The following is a 23,904-nucleotide window of genomic DNA, read 5'->3' on the forward strand; positions in this document are numbered from 1 at the left end:
ACATCGGGAAGGTATTAAAGTTTTAAATGTCCCCACTCTCTGACCCAGCAACTGTACTTCCAGGAATAGATCCTCCAGCGACTTTCACAGGGCAGAGGTGAGCGAGGCTGGGCACTGTGGCACCGTGGGCAGCACAATACAGTGGAACCTTGCCATGCCTGTCACTAGAGAAGCCATGAAATAAATGCTGGGGCAGCTAATGCTCAATGACGCCATCATCCAAAGAGACGTAGATCTGCGTGCTGCACGTGTCACATGTCCAACATACCGGTAAGTGAAGTGGAAGGTTGCACAAGAGCCTGAATAGAATGTTCACATTTTCGTACAAGAGAAGTGGATATGTGGTGCCTGGGTGGCTCAGTTGGTTAAGCGTCCGACTCTTGATTTTGGCTGAGGTCATGATCTTATGGCTCGTGGGACCGAGCCCCGCATAGCACAGAGCCTGCTTGGGATTCTTTCTCTCTGCACCCACCCCCCCTCACTTGCACTCAGACTCTCTTTTAAATAAACATTAAAAACAAAAAAACAAAAAACAAAAAAAAACAAAAAACGGGGCGCCTGAGTGGTTCAATCGGTTAAGTGTCTGACTTTGGCCCAGGTCATGATCTCACGGTTCGTGGGTTCAAGCCCTGCAATGGGATCTCTGCTGACAGTTCAGAGCCTGGAGCCTGCTTTGGATTCTGTGTCTTCCTTTCTCTTTGCCCCTCTCCTGCTCATGCTCTCTCAAAAATAAATAAACGTTAAAAAAAATTTTTTTTTTAAAGTGGATATGCGAACAGAAGGAAATATATCAAATGTTCACCAAAATGCTAGCAATGGTTGTCCCAGAGAGGTGGAGACAGAGAGTACTTTATATATGTGTGTATACACACACACACACACACACACACCTTTTTTAATGAGCATATATTAGTCTAATAAGCAGAAAAATACAAATAAAAACAAATCATGATTAGTAAAGCCTTTCATAATTACTTTAAAATTTCTTAACATAATGATGGGTATAACTTGAATTTCTATGTCCTTATTCATATAGGTGATGTATGAATTAAAGTAACCAATAAGTCCAGTATTATGGATAAAGAAAGAGCAGAGTTTTAACTTGGTCATAACTGCCTTTCCAAATTCTACTGCTCATCTCCAGGCACGGTGTGACACCAACCGATAAGAATCAAGTCACTTGGCCAGGTGCGTGTCAGAAACGCACCTGGTCTCCCCTGGCTGCCATGACTGACTCCCAGTGCCTGAGCAGACACAGCAACCACAGGAAAGGGAAGTCCCAGATTCTCACAGGATTCGTCTACCCTTGCCAGACCAAGTCCTCTGAAGATTCGCTGATTTCCATGTCTCTCTCCAAATCGGAGGTTTACAATGTGCTCACCCAGAGAGAAGCAGGGACATCCTCTGGTACTGAGAACAGGGTAAAAGGGGTCAGCCAGAACATCTCTGGATTTAGGAGAAGGAAGATGGCCTCAAGGGCGGGAGACATTGGTGGCAGGTCTCCGGTCAGGGACAGAGAAGGGAGAGCGCTCCCAGGTCTCCCCGCTGCTGCTCCCCACACTCCATCCATGCAGTGGGGCTCCCATGCCTGTGCTGCTGAGCCTCTCCTGCACCTACATCGACCATTTCTTCAGAGACTGGAAATGGGTCCTAACACCCCACAACAAAACAAGCAGGGGATCCTAGGCTCAGCCATTACCAACAGCAACCAGATTATTATAAAGATGGGGGAAACCATAGCTTAAAAGGGCAGAGGTGGGGGGAGGACTAAATTTTCCAAAATGTAAAATTTTCCTTCTACCTTCCCCAATCATTTGCACAATTTTTGTAAAGTCCAAACGTAATTTAAAATGAGGTAGGTAGTTTCTCTCTCCTCTGCCTCCTCTTCTTTGTGGCGACTGTCGAGGCCTGTGCCGTGAAAGCACCAGTCTCCCGTGCGGGGGGAGCACCAGGGGTGGGCACTGGTGACTGACGGAGCTTCTCAGTTGGCTATTTTCTCAATCTCATCCAAATCATCTGTGTCCAATCTTTCTATTTTCTTATCTGGGGAGAAAAAGAATTCACAGAGACATCAACACGGGGCTATCATGAAAACACACACCTAGGGAAGGGACAGCACAGCAGGGAGGGAGGAGGCAGACAGGTTTCTGCCCCCATGCCAAGCCTCTGGCCACAGCAAACTTTCCTGAAACCCCACGGGCTCCTGGTGCCTGAGCACGGGACAGAGCCCTAGGCCCTTCAAGCCTGGCCAAGGGGGCGCTGTTGTTCGAGTTCCTGACCTGAACTCACCAGGCGTGCTCTTCGAGAACTTCCATATTGTAGGAAAGGAGGGGAATGCGACAAGGACAAAGGCCTCTCGAGGAGGCCCCAGGAGAACCTGCCCCTCTAAGGAAAGGGCCCTGGCAGGGGACACTCCCAGGCACTCACTAAAATGCTCCTGGATTCTGTTCAGGATGTTCATGCTGTGCTTGCTGTCGACCATGTTCACTGCCAGGCCCCTCTTGCCAAAGCGGCCCGTGCGCCCGATCCGGTGCAGGTAGGTCTCGTTGTCCGGGTTCCCATCCTTGTCCACGGGAAGGTCAAAGTTGATGACGACAGATACCTGTTCAACATCAATACCTGCACGAAAGAGGGGTGGAGTCAGGACGGGAAACAAAAACCGCCACCCACCAGGCGAGGCTGCCACACGCCAGCATCAGGTGGAGGAAGAGTCTGGGGCAGGCCAGCTCTGGGATCCGGGGACCGGGGGCACGCAGCAGAATCCAGAGGGAAAAACAGAACTCTGGCAGGTGCTAACAAAATTATGACATCGCCAGAAGAGCCTCTGCTAGATACAAGAATCTGGAGATGCGGCCGAAACTTCACTAGGGGCCCCCAGGAGAGCAGGCACCGTTCGCTCTAAACCGGTCACTGCCTGTTTCCTTCCACCACATCAGGACTCCTGGCTTCTGTGAACGTTCTCATCTGCTGGGGGAATCCAGCCTCTCCCAGAAAACAAAGTCAGCGCCAACCCCAGCTGGACTCCCCGAACCATCTGAGCGTCCCGTGCGGGAGCACGGCTCTCGCCATCCGGAGCCTGGCGAACAGGCACATTCTCTGCTCACCGCGGGCACACACGTTGGTGGTCACCAGCACCTTCTCTTTGCCCTCTCGGAAGCGCTCGATCACCGCAGCCCTCTGCTCCACCATCATTTCGCCGCTCAGCAGAGCCACCTGGTGGCCTTCTTTGGAGAGCTCTGCTGCCAGCCAACTAGCCGTTTTGCGGGTCTGGAGTGAAAAGAATGGTTTTAAATGGAGATACCTGTAAAAATAAAAACAAAAACAAACCTGCAAAAAAGTGGCTTGTTTCCATTAAAATACGTGAAAGCCCGCTGAGTTCAGCCACCAGGGTAGGCTTACCGATTTTACAAAGACAATTTTAGCCATGTGAATTTTTTTGGATGAATTACTTAAATCATCTTAGTGTTCAGCTAGGAAGAGTGTGGTAGGAGCCAAATATCTTCATTCTCAAATAGTCTATATTCTTAATGTTATATAATCATTTCATTGGATGTTATCTGGAGTTTTTCCCAAGGTGTGTCTAAGAGGTGGGACCAAAGAAAAGTTCAATGCTTCACAGTCTTTCCCTCATAACTCATTATAGTCTGAGGACAATATGCCCTGGGGCAGGTGGACGTGCTTCATCATTTCCTTTCTGGCCACACAGAGGACACCCAGTCCTCCTCAGCACTGAGGTGGAGCTGGCTGAAGGGAGGGCCAGGCACACCCTCCAGTGGAGCTCCTCCCCCGGCAGGCCTGCTGCTGCCACTGCTACTCACGTGGCAGAAGATCATGGCCTGAGCAATGGTGATGGCCCCGTAGAGGTTACACAAGGCCTGGAACTTCTCATCTCGGTTACTGCACAGGACGTAATACTGCTTGATGGTGTCCAACGTCTCCTCCTCACGCTTCAGTTTGATAATGTTTGGGTCTGGGACCACTTTCTGGGCAAATTTCCACACAGAGTCTTCAAAGGTGGCAGAGAAAAGCAGCATCTGGCAGTTCCTGGGCAGCATCCTGCAAGGGAAGACCCAGGTATGTGGCATGACCCCGAGTCTTTCCCTGGGAGGAACAGAAGACAGCCACCCAGGCTTGGATGCTCTACACGCCGGGGAAAGAGGCAAAAGGGAGGAGAACAGCAGGGAGGAGGCAAGAAGAGCCATGGGGCAGGGAGGGGGCTGGTGTTAGATTCCCTAAGTCTCCTTCCTCAACCCGTCATCAGCGCTGGCGAGCAAATGGCCCATCCAACAAATGCTCCTGAAGGTCCTAAAAGCAAATAACCTAGATGGAGAAAGAAGAGGAATTAAATACAGCAGGAGGAAACACAGTGAACGAGAAGATCTTTACTTGCAAGTCAGAAGACAGGCGTTCATCTTGGCTCAAGAGTTCCTACCTCTGGATGCGGATGCTCTGGTCTTGGTGGCCCTGAGTAGCTATCATCACGTCAGCCTCATCCAGAACAAACACCTTGATCTTCTTAGGGTCGATGAACTTGAGCTTGGCGCACCAGTCCAGAACAGTCCCAGGGGTGCCAATGACAATGTGTTCACTGATCTTCTGACCTCTTTCTACTGTGAGACAAGATGTTTTCCGTGGGTATTTCCATGGCAAAACCAGCTTTGGAAATCAAAGCCTTGCCCATCCTTTCAGAGTTAGTAAAACTAGTTAATTCCAGATGTCAAAACACACAGGATTGTTATCCAAAAGTCTTGGGTTCTTCTACTGTAAAGCAGGCACAGTGGCACCTATCTAACTGCATTGTGCTCAGGATTAAATCCCATGCAGTGACCCCTCAGTGTCATTTCTCATTCCTACTTCCTCCTGTGATTCAGCGTTGTCCCCCTCACTCCCCTCAACATTTCATATCACGCATTCACTCATGGTCACAGATTTTCTCTTAAATTGGTGGTTGTGACTACCAGGATCCTGGCCCAATGAGTTTTTGTTTCATGAGACGTTCTGACATGTAGACAGTTTTCCTAAGTACAAATTCTCTGACTCAAAAAACATATTACTTTCAAATTATAGCTGGTGGAAGTTGAAACCAGTACAACCATCTGTCAAAATTGCTAATGCAGAGCCTGTGACCAGTATTTCCACTATTAGGAATTAATCCTGTATGTGTATTAACGTGTGAAATAACATATATGCAAGGATATACACACATCAAAAAGTAACTAATTAAGCAAAATATGATACACCCAATGGATGTTGCCAATCCAAGTATAAAACTGCTTAGGAACTGATAGGGAACAATCTCCAAAATACATTATTAAATGTGAAAAAAAGTTACAGAGCAGTTTGTATAACACAAGAGGCAAAAAAGAATACATGTAATAAATGTACATGTGCGTGAGTACATATTTATACACACACACTTACATACACACTATGTGCCTGCAGCCACATCTCTGGTGTGCCACATGAGAAACTAGTTAGTACTGAGTGCCTAAATTTAGGAAGGAGAACTAGGTGGTTGGGGGGGATGAGACAAAGTTTCAACCACATATCCTTTCAGTTTAACACATGTGAATGTGTTAACTATTTTAAAAGTAAAATTTAGGGGTGCCTGGGTGGCTTAGTCAGTTAAGCATCTGACTCGATCTCAGCTCAGGTCTTGATCTCGGGGTCATGAGTTCAAGACCCATACTGGGCTCCGCACTGGGTGTGAAGCCTACTTTAAAAAAAAAAAAAAAAAAAGTAAAAACAAAAACAAAATTTACAACTTGAGAAAGGACTTTCATTAGAGATGCATCAATTGGTGAGCCTGAGTGGCTCAGTCAGTTAAGCGTCCAACTCTTTATTTCGGCTCAGGTCATAATCTCATGATTCATGAGATTGAACCCATGTACGGTTCTGCACTGACAGTACAGAGCTTGCTTGGGAGTCTCTCTCTCTGCTACTCCCCACCCTCCCAGCACAATCTCTCTCTCTCTCTGTCAAAATAAATAAACTTAAAAAAGAAAATTTATCAATTATCTAATTATACATTGGAAGAATTTTGAATTAACTGAAACACATTGTAGTTCTCAATGTCCATTGCCTGAGAGTCCAAATTGAACCTTTAAAAAATAACACATTAAATATAATTAATATATTAATCCTTCACACACAATGAAGTCCCATGTTATTTACAAAGCACTCTAAAGAAGATGTACGTTGTCACAATATTGTGGTATGCTTTACTTCAACGTACCCACCAGTTTGAAGCATCAAATAAACACACAAAAATAATCAACCTAATAATTTTTGGATAAAGTAGTTTTGCTGCATGTTGAAGCATGATGGTTTTCTCCAGGAAAAGGTCTTTTGTGATTATGTGGTGAGCTGAACTAGCCATTTCTCTCTGTTAACTGACAAACTAGAAAAAATGAAGTTGGGAATTTGATATACACTTTCTGGAAGATGAACAGAGTCTGTCTCTTCAATGAAAACAATCCACTGTATCTGCTGCCACAGTAACATTTAAGCTTTCAAGAGAAAATGATTATTAGAGTTTTGGAACACTTGTATGCGCCACTAAGTTTGAGTTTCTTGATGTGCATAAATTCCTCTGATGAATTTGGTAGTAATATTAGTGCAGGTAATTTAAAGTCTGTATAACAAAATGTCTCAACATTTGGAAGATCAGTGTTACCCAGGTATTTTTTTTCAATTTTTCTAATGTTTATTTATTTTTGAGAAAGAGAGACAGAGTTCAAGTGGGGTAGTCAGACAGAGAGGCAGACACAGAATCTGAAGCAGACTCCAGGCTCTGAGCTGTCAGCACAGAGCCCGATGCAGGGCTCGAACCCATGAACTGCGAGATCATGACCTAAGTCGCAATCAGACGCTTAAGCAACTGAGCCGCCCAAGTGCCCCCTAATGGCCAAGGTATTTTAATGTAACAGTATGAAAAATTCAGTAGTATGATTTCAGATTCCACATTGGAACTAACTCTTAAGTAATTACCACTTGTTAAGTTTTGGTGTCACATCCATAAAAGAGTATCTAAAATTATCTGAAAGGCCAGATTTTCTTCATATTCTTCTAAAGTAAGTATTTTCAGAAATTTCTCAAAAAAAAAAAAAAAGAAATTTCTCAATTTTAGCTTCTACTATGGCAAATATCGAAAGATAAAACCTGTATAAACAAAAATGCTTTGGGATCCTCAGTAATGTTTAAGAGTATAAGAAACCAACAAGTTTGAGAACCACTGTTCCAGGCACTTACAAACTGCTGGGTCAAAGGAATGTCTGTCTTTAGTTTTTCTTTTAAAAAAAAAGTTTTTTTTAAGCGTTTATTCATTTTTGAGAGACAGAGAGAGACAGAGTATGAGTGGGGAAGGGGCAGAGAGAGAGGGAGACACAGAATCTGAAGCAGGCTCCAGGCTCTGAGCTGTCAGCACAGGGGCTTGAACTCACGAACGGCAAGATCATGAGCCGAAGTCGGATGCTCAACTGACTGAGCCACCCAGGTGCCCCTGTTTTTAGTTTTTCTAAGTAATGCCAAACTGCTTCCAGAAAGTAACTGTACCAATCAATGTAAACTCCCCACCAGAAGTGTATGGGCATTCTAGTTTGGTTTTTGTGGTTTTTTAAATTTATTTTGAGAGAGAGAGAAAGAGCATTAGTGAGCTCTCAAGTGGAGGAGGGGGAGAGAGAGAGAATCCCAAGCAGGCTCCTCACTGTTAGTGCGGAGCCCAGCACAGGGCTCAATCCCACAAGCCGTGAGATCATGACCTGAGCTGAAATCAATAGCTGGACGCTCAACCAACTGAGCCACCCAGGTGTCCAGGGCATGCCATTTCTTGTTCGTCTGCATCAACACTTGGCATTGTCAGACTTCATTTTTGCCCATCTGTGAAGCACACAGTGGTTTTAGGTTTACATTTCCCTGATGACAAACGAGGCTTATCATCTCATATTTACTGGCCGTCTGAATTCCCTTCTTTTGTGCAGTGTCTGTTCAACTGGGCCTCTTCTGTCCATTTTCCTATTAGACTGCCTACTTTTTTCTTACTGAATTACAGTTTTATATACTCTGTTAACTTCCTTTTTAAGTAGGCGTCATGCCCAGCGTGGAGCCTAATGTGGAGCTTGAACTTATGACCCTGAGATCAAGACCCTGAGTGATACCAAGAGTCGGACACTGAACCAAGTGAGCCAACTAGATGCTCCCTACTCTGATAACTTCCTAACGACCATGTTCTACCTGCCCCTCCTCACCATTTTAGTCCATACTCTCTACACTACATACCATAGAACACATGGGAGAAATAATTGGTGGAAGGATTTGTGGTTTTGATAAGACCAAGTTATCTGGTCTTATCTGCTCCTAGTTTACTCTTACTAAAGCTGGGCTTGTTTTGAAACAAAGGGATATGACCCCAACCTGCCATCCTAGACCTACTAATCCCTTATTAATAAGCAGCTTCCAGAACTTTGGATGCTGAATTCAAAACCCTGCTATCTCAGTGAAGAACGACAGACTTTAAGAAGTCCATGACCCATACAAAGATTTTTTTTTAACAACTCTAAATCTTTTAAGAGTAGAAAGGACTGTTAAATAACAAGTTTAAAACAGATTTGCTGAAAGCAATGCAGTGGGCCCTAAAGTCAATTGAACCAGAAAATTTAATGTCATCATCACATCTTCAAAATTCAAACACCCAACTACCCTATCCTGCTCACTGCTTAGGTTTCACCCCTTTATACTCACATTTATTGCCTCGAACAGCATAAGCAAGCTTTAGTTCCGGATGAAATTTGCCCATCTGCTCAATCACTTTTCCCGTTTGAAGTGCCAACTCATATGTTGGGGAGAGGCACAAACACTGAACAAGGAAATCATAAAGGTTGAGTTTAGGAGAGTCTTTTAGTAAAAGACAACAGGCGCTAATGCAACAAATATGCTTATATTATTATCACTTTTTAAAAAATGTTTTATCTGTGAGAGAGAGAGAGAGAGAGAGAGAGAGAGAGAGAGAGAGAGAATATCAAGCCAACTCCATGCTGTCAGCACAGAGCCCAGCTCGGGCCTTGATCTCATGAACTGTGAGATCATGACCCGAACCAAAATCAGGAGTTGATGGTTAACTGACTGAGCCCTCCAGTCACCCCTGCCTGATCTTACTACCATCTAAAAGGGCAGGGAACCACATCCTTTCCAACCAGGCCCACTTTTCAGCTATAGACCCAAGCCTTCAGCAGGGAGCCCTGGCTGGGTGAATGCCTTCAGAAGCCACTGTTTAAAGCTGCTGTTTCTGAATGAACTCTACCTAGTGGCCTAGTACATGAACCTGCTCTGCCAGATCCACAGTCTGAGGCCCAGGAAACGTTCAGATCCCTTAAGCGGTGCCCTCACTAACCGCCCACCAGACAGCACTGTCCTTCCCAGGGCAGACAAGCCAGGGCCCTCAGGATCCCCCAACCCTCACCTGGGGGTATCTCTCTGCTGGTTCCACTCGGCTGAGCATGGCCAGGACGAAGGCGGCTGTTTTACCAGTACCTGACTGAGACTGAGCAATCAGGTTCTGTGGGCTAAATCAGGAACAGAAAGGAAAATAATATTGGTTAAACACAATAAAGTATCAGAATGTTCTTTCTGGATGGTAGGAATACAGAATATTCTTCCTTTAATCCAAGTTTTCTGCATTGAGGACAATGATAAATTTTTTATATGATGTTAAAAAACTGCTTAAATATTAAGGGAAAAAATGATTCTTTTAGATGGGTTTACACCAAGAATCCTCACTCTAGACTCCAGCACAGCCAGGGTGCCCTAGTTTTGTACCCCAGGGGCCGCATGGAAATTAACACTGCGGAGTAAATTCTGTGCCAAGGAAAATCCCCGAAGACATTTTCTGCCAAGCTGTAATGTGTCTCCTGCACTCGACTCCCCGTGTGTTTCCTTTTCTTTTTTTTTTTTTAATAATGTTTATTTTTGAGAAAGTGTGATCATAAGCAGGGGAGAGTCAGAGAGAGAAGGAGACATAGAATCTGAAGATTCGAAGCACACTCCAGGCTGTCAGCACAGAGACCAGTGCAGGGCTTGAACCCACGAACTGTGGGATCATGACCTGAGCTGTAGTTGTAGGCTTATCCGACTGGGCCACCCAGGCGCCCCTCCCCTTTTCCCTTCTTTATGAAAATCCAAGACACCAAGTCAGGCAGATGCTTTAGAGGGAACTTTCACATTTTACTTCCTGTAACTCAGTCATGGAAATAGGTGGAATTTTTTGTCATTAAGCAAGAAAAATAATAGAATTGAATGGGAAATGTTGCTCCATAAAGTAGGATACCAATTATCTACAGTTTATTTTTTTATTATTTTTTTTTTATTAAAAAAAATTTTTTTTAATGTTTATTTATTTTTGAGACAGAGAGAGACACAGCATGAGCAGGGAAGGGGCAGACAGAGAGAGGGAGACACAGAATGTTAAGCAGGCTCCAGGCTCTGAGCTGTCAGCACAGAGCCCGGCGCGGGGCTCGAACTCACGAACTGTGAGATCGTGACCTGAGCTGAAGTCGGACGCCCAACCGACTGAGCCACCCAGGCGCCCCAATTATCTACAGTTTAAAATATGTAAACAACTCTTAGATTCTTAGGGATGTGTAGATATGTAGTAAAAGTACAAAGAAAGGTAAGAGAATGATGACCTGTTTCAGGATGACATTACTTGGGTTGGGGAAGGGGATGTGAATGCAGAGGGGTGCATGGGGGCTTCCACTGTCAACTAGATTTCTTGACAAGATAGGGTTACAGATGTTCTTGACACCTTTTTTTGCAAGTTCCAAAAATTTCATACTAAAAAAAAATTTTTTTTTTAACATTTATTCACTTTTGAGAGACAGAGACAGAGCACAAGTAGGGGAGGGGCAGAGAAAGAGGGAGATACAGAATCGAAACAGGCTCCAGGCCAACACAGGCCCAACACAGCCCAACACAGGGCTTGAATTCATGAACTGCGAGACCATGACCTGAGCTGAAGTCAGATGCTTAACCAACTGAGCCACCCAGGTGCCCCCAAAACTTCCTATTTTTAAAAAACCCCGTTTTTAAAAATGCACAGAATAACATTAGCGTTACCTGTTTTTCATTTATTTTAAAGATTTTTATTTGTTTTTTAAGTAACCCCTACAAACCAATGTGGGTTTGAACCCACACCACCAACTGAGCTAGCCAGGTGCCCCCATTAGTTTTTACTGCTAAGTGGGGAAGGCAGAAGCTGTACCAAATTCCATGTGACTCTCTGTACTTGCTCAAGCTGTCTCCCTGAAGAAAACATGCCGTCCCAAATGTCCCATCTTGTTCTCAAGAACAGTAAGTTATCGGTATAGGACGTTAAAGCAAATTCTGAAGAGGTGCACTGGGATCTGCATACTCACGGCTCAGCAAGCATCATGGGTAATGCATTCTCTTGTATCTTGGATGGTCGATTGAAGCCCATGGCATAGACTCCCTGGAGAAGCTGTGGTTTCCTAGGAGGCCAGGGAGAGAAAGGATCGTTTCCTAGTTCAAATTGTTTTAAAGGCCTAAATCTCTTTCCCTATATCTAGCAAAGAGTAACGCTTCCTATCTCTGTCAGACATATCTTCCTAGGCCTTAAAAAATATTATCTAAAATGAAACCAAACCATCATCCTTCTCTCCTCAGTCTTAATCTACAACTATTACACAATTCAGAGAATACAGACGAGTTTTCTTTCTTGGAGAAATTCATGCTTTCAGCAGACCCCCACAAATATGATTGGTCTTGGATGGCAAATGTTCCCTGGATACTGCAAGAGTGGAATTTATTAATTTGTATAAATTGTATAATTTGCATAAAATGAATTATAAAAGGCGTACCTAAAAATAAACACTGCTTAACTGTATCACTAAGATATAGAAGTCCCTTTAGAAAACAAGATTCAGGTTTAATTTCTTGGTGCAGATGTTAAAATGAACCACAGTCATTTTGTATTCCATGGTCCTTCCAAAGCCAGCTATACAAACACTCAGGACAATCGAGAGGTAAGAGAATTGATTTAGCCAGTTTCTGGTAAAGAGGAGTGTTCAATCACCGGTATTGAACTTCACGAATGCTCATATTTGGTTATTATGTTTAGTCAAAATCAAGCATAGGAAAGCACCAGCTTATATAAGTAGCTACACAACAAATACAAATTAAAGTTGCTTTTTCATTGCATTTGCAATAACCTCTCTGTTACCTCTACCACTGACAGGGTGTTCGACAAAAATCCCACCACACTATTTGTAAGGAAGAGCCAAACCAAGTCAAGCCTTCTGTTCTCTGAGCCTTCCCTGGAGTTAACAGGCTCTCTAAAAGGCACATTCGTCTGGCATATGTTGGTTCTCAGACACAAAGACATGTGAAAGCATAATCTTTGGTGTCTTCTGTTTAGAAGAAAAGGCTATGAAGCTCAGCAGATTGTGATTTGGTTGCTAAGGAAACAAAGTCACAACTGAATGAAGATCCAAACGATCCAAAAGCTTCCAGCGGTTCATTATTTTCCTTTTATTTTGCAGATTAATTCAAAATGTTTAAGTACAAAACAAGTATATTATATTAGGCAACTTAGGTTTTATTTTTTGTTTCTTCTAGCCAACAACTACTAAATCAGAGAGAGCTTGATTTTTCAGAGAGGACAATTCCTCACTGGTCAGACTGAGAGCACAAGTCCTTTAAATGAAAGGGGGTTTAAAAACCATCTATACTTGGGGAAGCAAAACTGTCACTTCAGGAAACAAAAGAGCACATCTAGCCGTCCTGATATAGTTTATGAATAGAAGCAGAGATGGCAGAATTGCTGAATGAAGCCCCCGATGGGAGAAATACAGATAGAAAAGAATAATTTCCTGAAAACATTAAAAAACAACAACAACGCTTTAAAAAACTTGTTCTTAACTGTTACTTCATTAATGACTTGATTTGGTTTAAGTCAGCTCTTATATTTTAAGTGTCTCTTATGCTAAAGCAGTGGTAACAGTTGGCAGGAATGTGGCCCCTATTGGCCCACGGTGGGCATATTAAAGATTTTGCTGATAAAGGTAATTCCACCACTTTCTTATTCACCAGCTGCTTTCTGTCTATGATTCAGGTCCTGGCAGGCAGCAAGAACGGTGGCTATGTCTTGTGTTACTCATAACACCCAGCACAGTACCAGGTACATAAACCAATGATTCATAAACATTTCTTTACTAATATATTGAAGTAAACAAAAAAATTGGTATGACCTTCCATAATTCTGCTTTTAAAACAAAGCGATATTAGAAGTCATTCTTAGCACAATGACATGAATATGCTCCCTTACAGCTTAATTCTGGGTTCTGGATTGGTTTTTGTTTTGCATTCTGGAATACTGAAGACTGCTTTCCACTGTAGGTACTGGAAATCCTGCAAAGGCTCTTTTGATTGATTATATAAAAGCAGATAAACTGTTCTTAACCGTAAACCCTATAGTCTAACAAAAGGGCTTACCTAATAAGAAATGTTCCTGACATCCAGAAATCACCTGTCAGCCAATATTTTATTGAAAGTTCTAAGAGCATAAAAGAAAAAAGACTTTCAGCTATGATGAATAAATCTGTGGCATTAAAAAATCCCTCCCAAGAGGAGGAGAACTGGGTAGCCAAGAGACAAGGGTGGGAGGGAAACCATCACTGTAAACTGTTTCATACTTTCTGACTTTTGAGTCATGTGAATTATCAAAGAAGCAAATACATTAAGATTCTTAAAAATAAAAGTAAAAAGTAAAATATCCCAAAGATCTTGGAAATGCTAAGTTTTACAAAGGAGGGCCTGACAAGGAGCAGCTGTTCAAAGAACAAATACTCACAGCCGAAGCTCCTCAAAGGACTTCACAGAGTAGAGCGGGGAATTTGGGTCCCGCTGGAGGACTTCCACTTGGTTCGTGTTATCGACAAGGTTGCTTCTGATCAGCTTGTTGAGTAAAGACTGGGCAGCTCTGTCCTCTGTCCGGAAGAAACCAGCAGATAGTCTTCATGCTCGTTTGGCAAACTCACCCTCGTGAAATCTCTCTCCCCATCTCTGCACCAGCACCCAGGCGGCCAGGCTTGGCTGGAGAACAACAGTCACTCCCACGGGTCTCCCTTTAGAACGGTGACTGGGAAACCCAAAAGGGCTGAGCTGCCCTATTCGTCTTCATGCTTCTATTCTCCACTCATTCACTCTTCTCAGACCTCCACTTCTACCTCCTCCTCTCTTCTCAAACTTCTAATCCCTCACATCCTCACTTGATGACCTCTCGTCTTCCTTCACAGAAAAGTACCGGTGATCAGAAGCACTTCCCCATACTGTCGTAACACTCCTATACATCCACCTGCATGTGTGCCCATGTTCTCTACATTCCCTTTGGTAACCTGGGATGAACAGCCTGTGCTCCTAAGGCTAACCCCTCCACTGGTGCGACAGGTCCCAGCCCCTCTTGCCCACAAGGATATTTCTCCTGAGGCTGACTCTGTTTTGCGTGATCAGTTTCCTGTTCCACTGGAACATTCCCACCAGCATGTGAACACATTTTAACATTTTTTTTTTAATGTTTATTCATTTTTGAAAGCGAGAGTGAGAAAGGGACTGGGGGAGGGGCAAAGAGAGAGGGAGACACAGAATCCAAAGCAGGCCCCAGGCTGTTAGCACAGAGCCCGGCGCTGGGCTCTAACTTACAAATCACAAGATCATGATCTGAGCAGAAGTTGTACCCTTAACCAACTGAGCCACCCAGGGGGCCCCAATATTTATATCTTCTTAATCAAGTTATTACTTATATTTAACTACCTACTTCTGAAATACTTCCTTCTTCTGGTTTCTGGATACCACTCTCTTGAGGGCACCTGGGTGGCTCAGCCGGTTAACGGTCCGATTCCTGGCTTCAGCTCAAGTCATGATCTCATGGTCCATGAGATTGAGCTCCGCATCAGGCTCTGCGCTGACAGTGCGGAGCCTGCTTGGGATTCTCTCTCTCTCTCTCTGCCCCTCCCTCACTTGCTCTCTCTCTCTCAAAATAAATTAAAAAAAAAAAAAAAATGGATACCACTCTTTCATTCTCCTTCTACCTCACTGACTGCTTCTTCTCAATCTCCTTGGTAATTCCTCCTCATCTCCTTGATCCAGTGCCTCTGGCTCCAGGAGGGCAAATCTTGGGTCATATTCTATTTCTTGCTACAAAGTTTTAAAGAGAAATTACCTTTCTCTTCTTCATCTGTTTTCTCTGCAGTGGCACTGGTTTTAATAACACCTACAAAAGAAAACAGTTATCATAGTAAGAAAGGCAAATTTCAAACCCACCCAAAAGGTGTGACAACATGAAAACTAAATCTTAGTTAGGTGATCAAAATGTAAATATTTGGCATTTCTTTATGTTTAATGGGTTTTTATTCCAAGAAAGCACACAAGAAAATTTCAACTTTCTAGGAATGTTGGATGACTTCACAGTGGATCAGAATATGTCACCTCTGATTTGCTTATCCTATTTTAAAATATACTATTATATTAGCAAACACAATCATATGTAAGAAAGAAAACAGGTATTAAAAATTAAAAGCAAGAGGGGTGCCCGGGTGGCTCAGTCGGTTGAGTGTCCGGCTTCAGCTCAGGTCATGAACTCGCGGTTTGTGAGTTTGAGCCCCACATCAGGCTCTGTGCTGACAGCTCAGAGCCTGGAGCCTGCTTTGGATTCGGTGTCTCCCTCTCTCTCTGCCCCTCCCCTGCTCATGCTCTGTCTCTCTCTCTGTCTCTCATAAATAAATAAATGTTAAAAATTTAAAAAAAATAAATAAATAAAAGCAAGAGGTAAAATGTTCACTTTTGGTGGATTACAGGATTGTAAACCTGCAGGATTAAGTATCAACTTAAAAACGATTATAGGGGCGCCTGGGTGGCTCAGTCTGTTAAGCATCCAACTCTTGATTTTTGGCTCGGGTCATGATCCCAGGGTTGTGGAATTGAGCCCTGCTCAGCATGGAGACTGCTTGGGATTCTCATTCTCTCTTTCTCTCCCTCCCTCCCTCCTTCCCTCTCCCTCTCTCCCCCTCTCCCTCTCTCTCCCTCTGTCCCTCTCCCTCACTCGTGTTCTCTCTCTCTCAAAACAAAACAAAAAACAAAAAAAAAAACCCTTACAAAATAACATATCTTAGCAAAAAACAAAAAAACTAGGTAGAAAATAAACAGAAATCAGTTTTCATAAATACAGACATATAATTGAAAAGTTCCCATTTATAACAGCAACTAAAATGATGAAATACTTCACCAGGAAATAAAATTAATAAAATCAAATAAATATGCAAAATTTAAATGAAGAAAACTTTAAAACACTAATAAAATAATGCAAAGAGTATAGCTAAAATGCCAATAGATCAATTAAAGTGGAATTCTAAGATATTCAATTAGCCTAAAAGAAGGCAGCAAAAGAAAGGAAGAGAAACTACGAGACAAACAAACCAAATAGTAAAACTACTTAAGTAAACCTACCATGTCAACAATTATATTAAATGTAGATGGATAAGAAAAATAAATAAAAGGCATCCAATTCAAAGGAAGAAAACTGTCAATATTTGCAGAAGACATGATATATATAAAAAACCGAAAGATGCCATCAAAAAACTGTTGGCACTAATAAATGAATTTAGTCAATGATTTTGCAGAATACAAAATCAATGCACAAAATCTGGTGTGTTTCTGTACACTGATAATGAACTATCTGAAAGAGAAATTAAGAAAATAATCCTATTTACAACTGCATTAAAAAGAATTAAATACCTAGGAATAAATTTACCAAGGAGGTAGAAGACATGTATACTGAACATCATAAGACATTATTGAAAGAAACTGAAAACACAAACAAATAGGAAGGTTTTCCTCGCTCACGGATTGGAAGAGTACTGTTAAAATGTCCCTTATTACCAAAAACACGAATCAATGCACTTCCTGTGAAAATCCCAACAGCATTCTTCACAGAAATAGAACAATTTTAAAATTTGTACAGAACCACAAAAGACCCCGAACAGCCAAAGCAATCGTGAGAAAGAAAAACAAAGCTGGAGGCATCATGCTCCCCGATTTCAAACTAGATTACAAAACTGTATAATTAAAACAGTATGGTGCTTGCATTAACAAGAGACACATAAATCGATGGAACAGAACAGAGAGCTCAGAAATAAACCCACACATATTTGGTCAATTAATTTACGACAAAGGACTCAAGAATATACAACAGAGAAAGGACAGTCTCTTTAATAAATGGTATTGGGAAAACGGGACAGCCGCATGTAAAAGAACAGAACTGGACCACTATCTTAACCATACACAAAAATTAACTCAAAATGGATTAAAGACTTGAATGTAAGATCTAAAGCCTTCAGAAGGAAGGCTGACACCTTGGTCTCCGACTTCTGGCCTCAAGAACTAGGAGACAGTAAACTTCGGTTGTTTAAACCACTCAGTTTGTGATACTTGGCATGTCAGCCTACCAAACTAATAAAGACAGAGAGTGAGAACTGGGTAAATGACAGTCCAGAACAGAAAGGAAGCCTTTCACCTGTTTAATACTTTGAGTTTTGAACCCAGATTAACTTTTCAAAAATTAAATACAAAGTTTAAAGAAACACATCAAGCGAACAGTGGCAGGAGTTAGAGACTAGATAAACTCTGGAAAACTAATGTATCCTCTTCAGTAACGAAACTGAATTTACTGGCTCTCAAATACCGTACCGTCACTCGCCAAATACTATGCTATATGAAAACTCCTTTTCACACTGCAGCTACTACTGCAAAGCGGAAGAGCTAATAGTTACAAGTGACTCACCATTGGTATCTGGTTTGACTTTTTCTTCCTTGATTTGCAAATTACTCATCTGAATGGGAATAAAAGGAAACAGAGTTAAGCAGAGGACCCAAAGGAAGTCCCTTAGCCAAGAGAAGTTCCCTAGTGAAAGTCCAGCAGAACTAGTTCAGCACCTTTACTCAGGGAGTTATCCTGCTCAAGCAGGAGTCCTAAAAGCTTGGGTGAAGACATCATTTCGGGCAACTTCAAGAACCTTAAAAAGGAGAGTGGGGTGGACTAAACATAGCAGTTGGGGGGAAAAGTTTGACAACAGTCTCAAACCTCTAATTTTCTTCCAACTTATGCTCTTTCTAGAACATCTAACCTTCATTAAATGCCTTTGATAGCCTATCAATGGCAAACACACAGTTCCCTTGCAGATACACTGAAGAACAACACTATCCAGGGGCGCCTGGGTGGCTCAGTTGGTTAAGTGTCTGCCTCTCAATTTCGATTTCGGCTGAGATCATAATCCCCCAGGTGAGTTCAAGCCCCACATTGGGGTCCGCGCTGACAGTGTGGGGCCTGCTTGGGATTCTATCTTTCCCTCTCTCTGTGTCCTCCCCTGAGCTCTGTCCTCTCTCTTTCAAAAATACATAAACTTAAAAAAAAAAAAGTATCATCTAAGTATTTCAACTTTGTTGTTAGTCACGAAACCCACACTGTATTCATGCAACACTAAGCAAATAAATTACAGCCTTCTTTCTTGTCTTATCAACCACCTCCACTATAAGTTAGGTAAAAAAAGTTATTTATTATGATCAAAGAACAAACTCATGTTCCTGATTTAAAATATTTGAGGAGGCGTCTGGGTGGCTCAGTCGGTTAAGTGTCGGACTTAGGCTCAGGTCATGATCTCACGGTTTGTGAGTTCAAACACCACGTTGTCCGGCTCTGTGCTGACAGCTCAGAGCCTGGAGCCTGCTTCGGATTCTGCGTCTCCCTCTCTCTCTGCCTCTGTCCTGCTCATACTCTCTGTCTCTCAAAAAGTGAATAAACGTTAAAAAAAATTTTTTTTAATTTATCAGAAACTTGAACACAGGTTTTTTATTGATTTTGGCCACTAGTCCTGGTCAATGCAAACTTGCTTATAAGTTGCAGATTAAAGTGCAAGCAGAACAGTAATTTATACATTCATAACGAAGTCTCCAATCTCATGGGAATTATTTTCCCACGTTCAAAGTGTTGGTAAGAGTAAGGGTGTGACACAGAAGTGGTATTATAAAGGTGTGTTGTCAGGTTCTAAGGAGTACCCCAAATCAAGCCCTAGACCCCGAGCCCTGTCCCCAAGAAGATCCCTGAACTGATGCAACCATTCATTATCCTTATAATGACCACCAGTGTTTCCTGAGGGCATTGAGAACCATTTCTTCCACCATTCTCCCTCCCCTCAACTGACCCTGCTCATGGTCTTTGGAAGTCCACCCTCACACTGTAGGAATATTTATCTGATCTCTTTAGAAACCAGGTCGTCCAGAGAAAAATCAGACCAACATACTACTGGAGGTAGACACCCTTTCCCTGAAGGCTAAGAGGAATGTTGGTACCTAACAGAAGGTATTTCATACTAGAACTTATCCACTGATTAACCTCATTTTTAGGCTGAATACATAGGGATTCACAGAAGAAGACTACTCTTGGGGTGGGCTGAAAAACACAAATATAACAGTCCAGAGTCCCCAATCCAAACAAGTTGATTAGAGTGGTCTCAAAGCCTGACTGATGACAAAGAAAACAATAACCAAATCTAATGTACTATAATTTGACAAAGAGATGTGGTAACAAAAGATGACATGCTTAGGGGATAGTCAGATCTATGAATTTGTCAGGATTTATTCAGCTGCATTCAAGGGTAAAACTACCTGCAGACTAGTATTCCTGTCTTGAGAGGTAACTCCATCATGGGAAAGAGGCAGGCCAATTGACTCCCATTCTCCTTCATTCTGAATTCATCTTCAGCAAGGAACCTTCCAATTATTAATCATGCATCCAACAGAAGGCAGCGTCCCTGACCCCGGACAGAGGCTTTCAGTTATGATAGAAGCATCCCTTCCCTTTCCAAATTAACAGTAGTTCCTGGGTGGCTCAGTTGATTAAGCATCTGACTTCAGCTCAGGTCATGATCTCGCAGTTCATAGGTTCAGGCCCTGCGTGGGATTCTGACAGCTCGGAGCCTGGAGCCTGCTTCAGATCTGTGTCTCCCTCTCTCTCTGCCCTTCCCCCACTGGCACTCTGGCTCTCAAAAATATATAAAAAAGTGTTAAAAAAAAAAAAAAAGTAGCTCCTGAAGGGTGGCCAACCTTCCATCAATCCCAGAGTCCCTGATCTGTGGAGGGGTGAACTCTCTGGCACTCAAAGACACTTCAGAAAGGCTTCAAGATCTACCTCTATGACAATTCTAATCGCAAAAGGGTCAAATTATGTCTCCAAAAGATTCTTAGGGTTGCCTTTGGTTTTTTGGTTTTGGCTGATCAGGGGAAGAGAAAGAAAGATATTAAACTGGTCATACAACCAAAAGAGGCAGCAAAGGAAGCCATTTGTGTTGGAAGAGATGACAGTAACAAATGAACTGGCATCAGGTCCTTTCTACTAATTCAAACTCTCAGAATCTTTTATCAGGGCTCCTAAAATTGCATCCAAACTAAACTCCCTGACATACCTCTCTTTCCCCTCCAAACCCATTTTTGTATGCAAGGAAGACTCTGAAGACACACCTTTGCTCACATTAAGTGTAAACCAAACAAAAATCCTGTGTGTAAATATAAGATCTTTGTCTTTGTGTTTTCTCTGTCCTCGTCTCTGTCATTTCCATTTACTACCTGTACACTTGAGAGCACAGCCATATGATAACCTAATACTATGAATTAGTTATTAAACTAAGATACACAAGACTACATGGAAATTTAAAAAAAAGGGGTGGGGGTGGGGGAGGAGGGTCTTCCCCAGCTATCAGGAAGCAATATTTTCACACATTTATTTACATCAGCCTTCTGAGAAGTAGAGTGGTTAAAACCAGATGCCAAGTATGTTTAGGTCTATATGTACAATATTCATAATATCACAGCTAGATTAGAGTCACAGGTTTAAAAAAAAATTTGAGGGGTGCCTGGGTGGCTCAGGTGGTTAAACGTCCGACTCTCAATTTTGGCTGAGGTCTGTGCCACGTGTGGAGCCTGCTTGGGATTCTCTCTCCCTCTCTCTCTGCGCCCCCCTCCCCACACACTGCTCACACTCTCTCTCAAAATAATAAACATTAAAAAAAAAAAAAAGATTTGAAAACAATTCTCAGTAACTATCTTTTAGAAAAGATCTTGTGTGAAGTGGTGGATTTTGAATGCTACGGTGCCAGAACCTCATCCTTTGTAATACTCTGATTTCTTTGTGGATAATAGCCAGTTTTATTTATTGTTAACACTTTATTTTGTTTTTTAATGTTTATTTATTTTGAGAGGGAGAGGGAGAGTGCGAGCAGGGAGGGGCAGAGAGAAAGAGGGAGAGAGAGAATCCCAAGCAGGCTCCACACTGTCAGCACAGAGCGTGACACGGGACTCAGTCTCATGAACCATGAGACTACGACCTGAGCCAAAATCAAAAGTCCGACACACAACCCACAGAGCCACCCAGGTGCCCCTGTAATGAGTTTCATTGCTTGCCCTGATTCTTCTTCTGAAGTCCAATGCCACAATTCCAAATGTGAGATACATGCTCTGCAGAAAACAATTAACACAGTTAACAGTTTCCTATCCTTAGAAAAACCAGCTTGCCAGGTTGGCCCCTGATTGGCCCCTGGGAACCTGGACTTCAGAAGGGTTCCCACCATTCCCAGAACTGCTGAGGGGTTTGCTATACCTAAATTGTAAAAACATGTGATTTACGTTAAACATCTGCTTTCCTTCTGTAAGTCTGGAATTTTGGTACATGCTAAGCAGAGGGTGACTTTGTGACAACTCTCCAATAAGAACCCTAAGAACTGAGTCTCTAATGAGCTTCCCTGACAATACTTCACATGTGTTGTTACAATTAGCTGGAATAGGACTTTAATGAAGCTGCGTGTAAATCCACCAGGAGAGGTGTAATAAATCAGAGCTGAGAGTACAGTTATGTGCTGGGTCCTATGAGTTCTCCCAGGAAATCACTGAACCTAGACAATTCCTGGGGACTCACAACACAGGGACTTACCAAGATGTCCTCCTTGTCTAAAATTCAGAAACCTCCAAATCAAATCTGCCCATCTTCCCTCTTCTCTAGTCCTGTTATTAGCATTTTACTAATACCACCTCTGGGATGCCGCCTGCAAACAACCACCTTTGCCTTTTTCCTAAATCCCGCACATTATATCGCCACAATTATCTCTTAAATCCATCTCTTCATCGTCACTTCCACCACCCAACAACATATGCCCTTCTCTGGACTATTACAGTAACTTCCACACTGACTGCCTTTCCCGTAGACATCACTAACATTCTATGTGTTCAATAAATCTTGCCAGCTCTCAGATCTAATCTTGTCAGTATCCTGAAAAATCCCCAAACCGACTAAGAAAAGTCTCTCCTCTTGAAGTTCTCAGTTGAGGTTGCAAAGTACACTCTGTATTTTCTGTACAGCTTCTATTACAACCCATACACTTAAGCTGCAGCAAAAATGAGTTCTGATTCTTGCTCTCTAGACAAGTTCAGCACTTTTGTGCATTTTCTCCTGAAATGTTATTCACCTCTATCTTACATGACTCATTCTCTATTATCCATTTGAAACTTCTCCACAAGCAATTTCTTATTCCCTATTCATAAACGTCCTCTCTCTTTTCAGACATCACTTACCGCATTATTCTTACCATTTTCACAGCATTTCCCACATTCTCACCTTCCCAACTAGACTGTAAAGATTCATCCTGTATTCCACTGGATTTAGACCACAATATTTGCTGACAAACTCACAATCTTCCCAAGGCAATCAAGGATGACTGCAGAAGAAATGTTAACTTAAGCATTAAAAAGTTACATAAGACTTCCAGACGACCAGACAAAACTATTACAATCAATAGTGAATTATCACTAAACAAACCTACGGTTACATATAAGAACAGAAAGCCAGTTTACACTAATTACCTTACAATTGAATAGATCTTCATTTATAAAAGAACCAGGATGTGAAACTAAATATCCCTTTTAAACATCAACGAAACAATTTGTAGTCCCTCCCGCCAACATTTGCAGTAGACTGAAACACGAAATCTAAACCTGAATCTGTTATCCTGCAAAAAGCTACCAAATGCCAGCCACGTTAAGAAAAATCCAAAAACAAACAAACAAAAAAGGGTTTAGCACCGATTCATCCGGAAAACAGATCAAAGAGAGAATCAGCATTTAAATTTTCCTGTCTCTACAATCCCCAATGAGGAAGTGCAATACAAGGAAAGAAAACATACAGAGCGGGAACAAATTTGCTACAGGACAAAAAAGTCTTTAACTGGCCCAGATGAACAGAACAAGCTTGACACTGGTCTCTATCGCCCTAGGCGCAAATCAGGGCCACGGGATTCACCGCCGCAAAGTCTAGGGAGGTGTGGGCCACAACCCTGCCCAACCCGGGCAGCTCCCGGGGCTCGAATCAGGGTCGGCTCGGGCCCCTGCTACGTTCGCCCCGCGAGAGCTGAAGCCACTGACCGACTTGACAGCCGCTTCCTGCTTGTCCACTGCCAGGGCCCACGAGTCGGTGGCCATGATGCGGGGAGCAGGGGGGCTGACTTCCGAAAAAATTCACCGCACCGCGCGCCAACACCTGCCCGGAGTCCACTATCTCCGCAAGAACCGCCCCCACGCGGACCGGAAGCGGCGGTGCCAAAAGTGACGTCAGTTCCCGCCCGGCGCAAGACGTCACTATTCTGCGCCGCGCCGGTCGTGCGCCGACGTGCGTCTCCCTAGGACTTTCCAGGAGCAGCCTCGTGCTTCCTTGAAATCCCTAATCTCTGCGAAGTCAAACTCTTAGTCCTCATTTTATTGCTTTACTTCACACTGAAGTAACCCAAGTTTTACTTTAAGCCC

General features: G+C 42.8%; 1 protein-coding gene across 3 annotated transcripts; it reads right to left on the reverse strand.

The window, feature by feature from the left end:
• Positions 1-912: 912 nt before the first annotated feature.
• On the reverse strand, positions 913-23,619 carry DDX19A (DEAD-box helicase 19A). 3 transcript variants are annotated; one of them, XM_007074889.3, is made up of 12 exons: positions 23,527-23,619; positions 17,846-17,894; positions 15,230-15,280; positions 13,862-13,997; positions 11,409-11,501; positions 9,458-9,560; positions 8,740-8,854; positions 4,433-4,610; positions 3,819-4,056; positions 3,105-3,267; positions 2,428-2,619; positions 913-2,043 (listed from the first exon to the last, which is right to left on the reverse strand). In XM_007074889.3, exons 1-12 carry the CDS (start codon positions 23,581-23,583, stop codon positions 1,982-1,984), a joined length of 1,437 nt encoding a protein of 478 aa, XP_007074951.2. In that variant the 5' UTR covers positions 23,584-23,619; the 3' UTR covers positions 913-1,981. The 3 variants fall into 3 exon arrangements, with proteins under 3 accessions (XP_007074951.2, XP_042826640.1, XP_042826639.1); XM_042970705.1 differs by lacking the exon at positions 23,527-23,619 and adding an exon at positions 19,726-19,849 and having other exon boundaries at positions 915-2,043; XM_042970706.1 differs by lacking the exons at positions 15,230-15,280; positions 17,846-17,894; positions 23,527-23,619 and adding an exon at positions 13,504-13,564 and having other exon boundaries at positions 13,862-13,953.
• Between the last annotated feature and the right edge of the window lie 285 nt (positions 23,620-23,904).

The sequence above is a fragment of the Panthera tigris genome, chromosome E2 (assembly GCF_018350195.1).
Source record: "Panthera tigris isolate Pti1 chromosome E2, P.tigris_Pti1_mat1.1, whole genome shotgun sequence".
Classification (NCBI taxonomy): domain Eukaryota; kingdom Metazoa; phylum Chordata; class Mammalia; order Carnivora; family Felidae; genus Panthera; species Panthera tigris.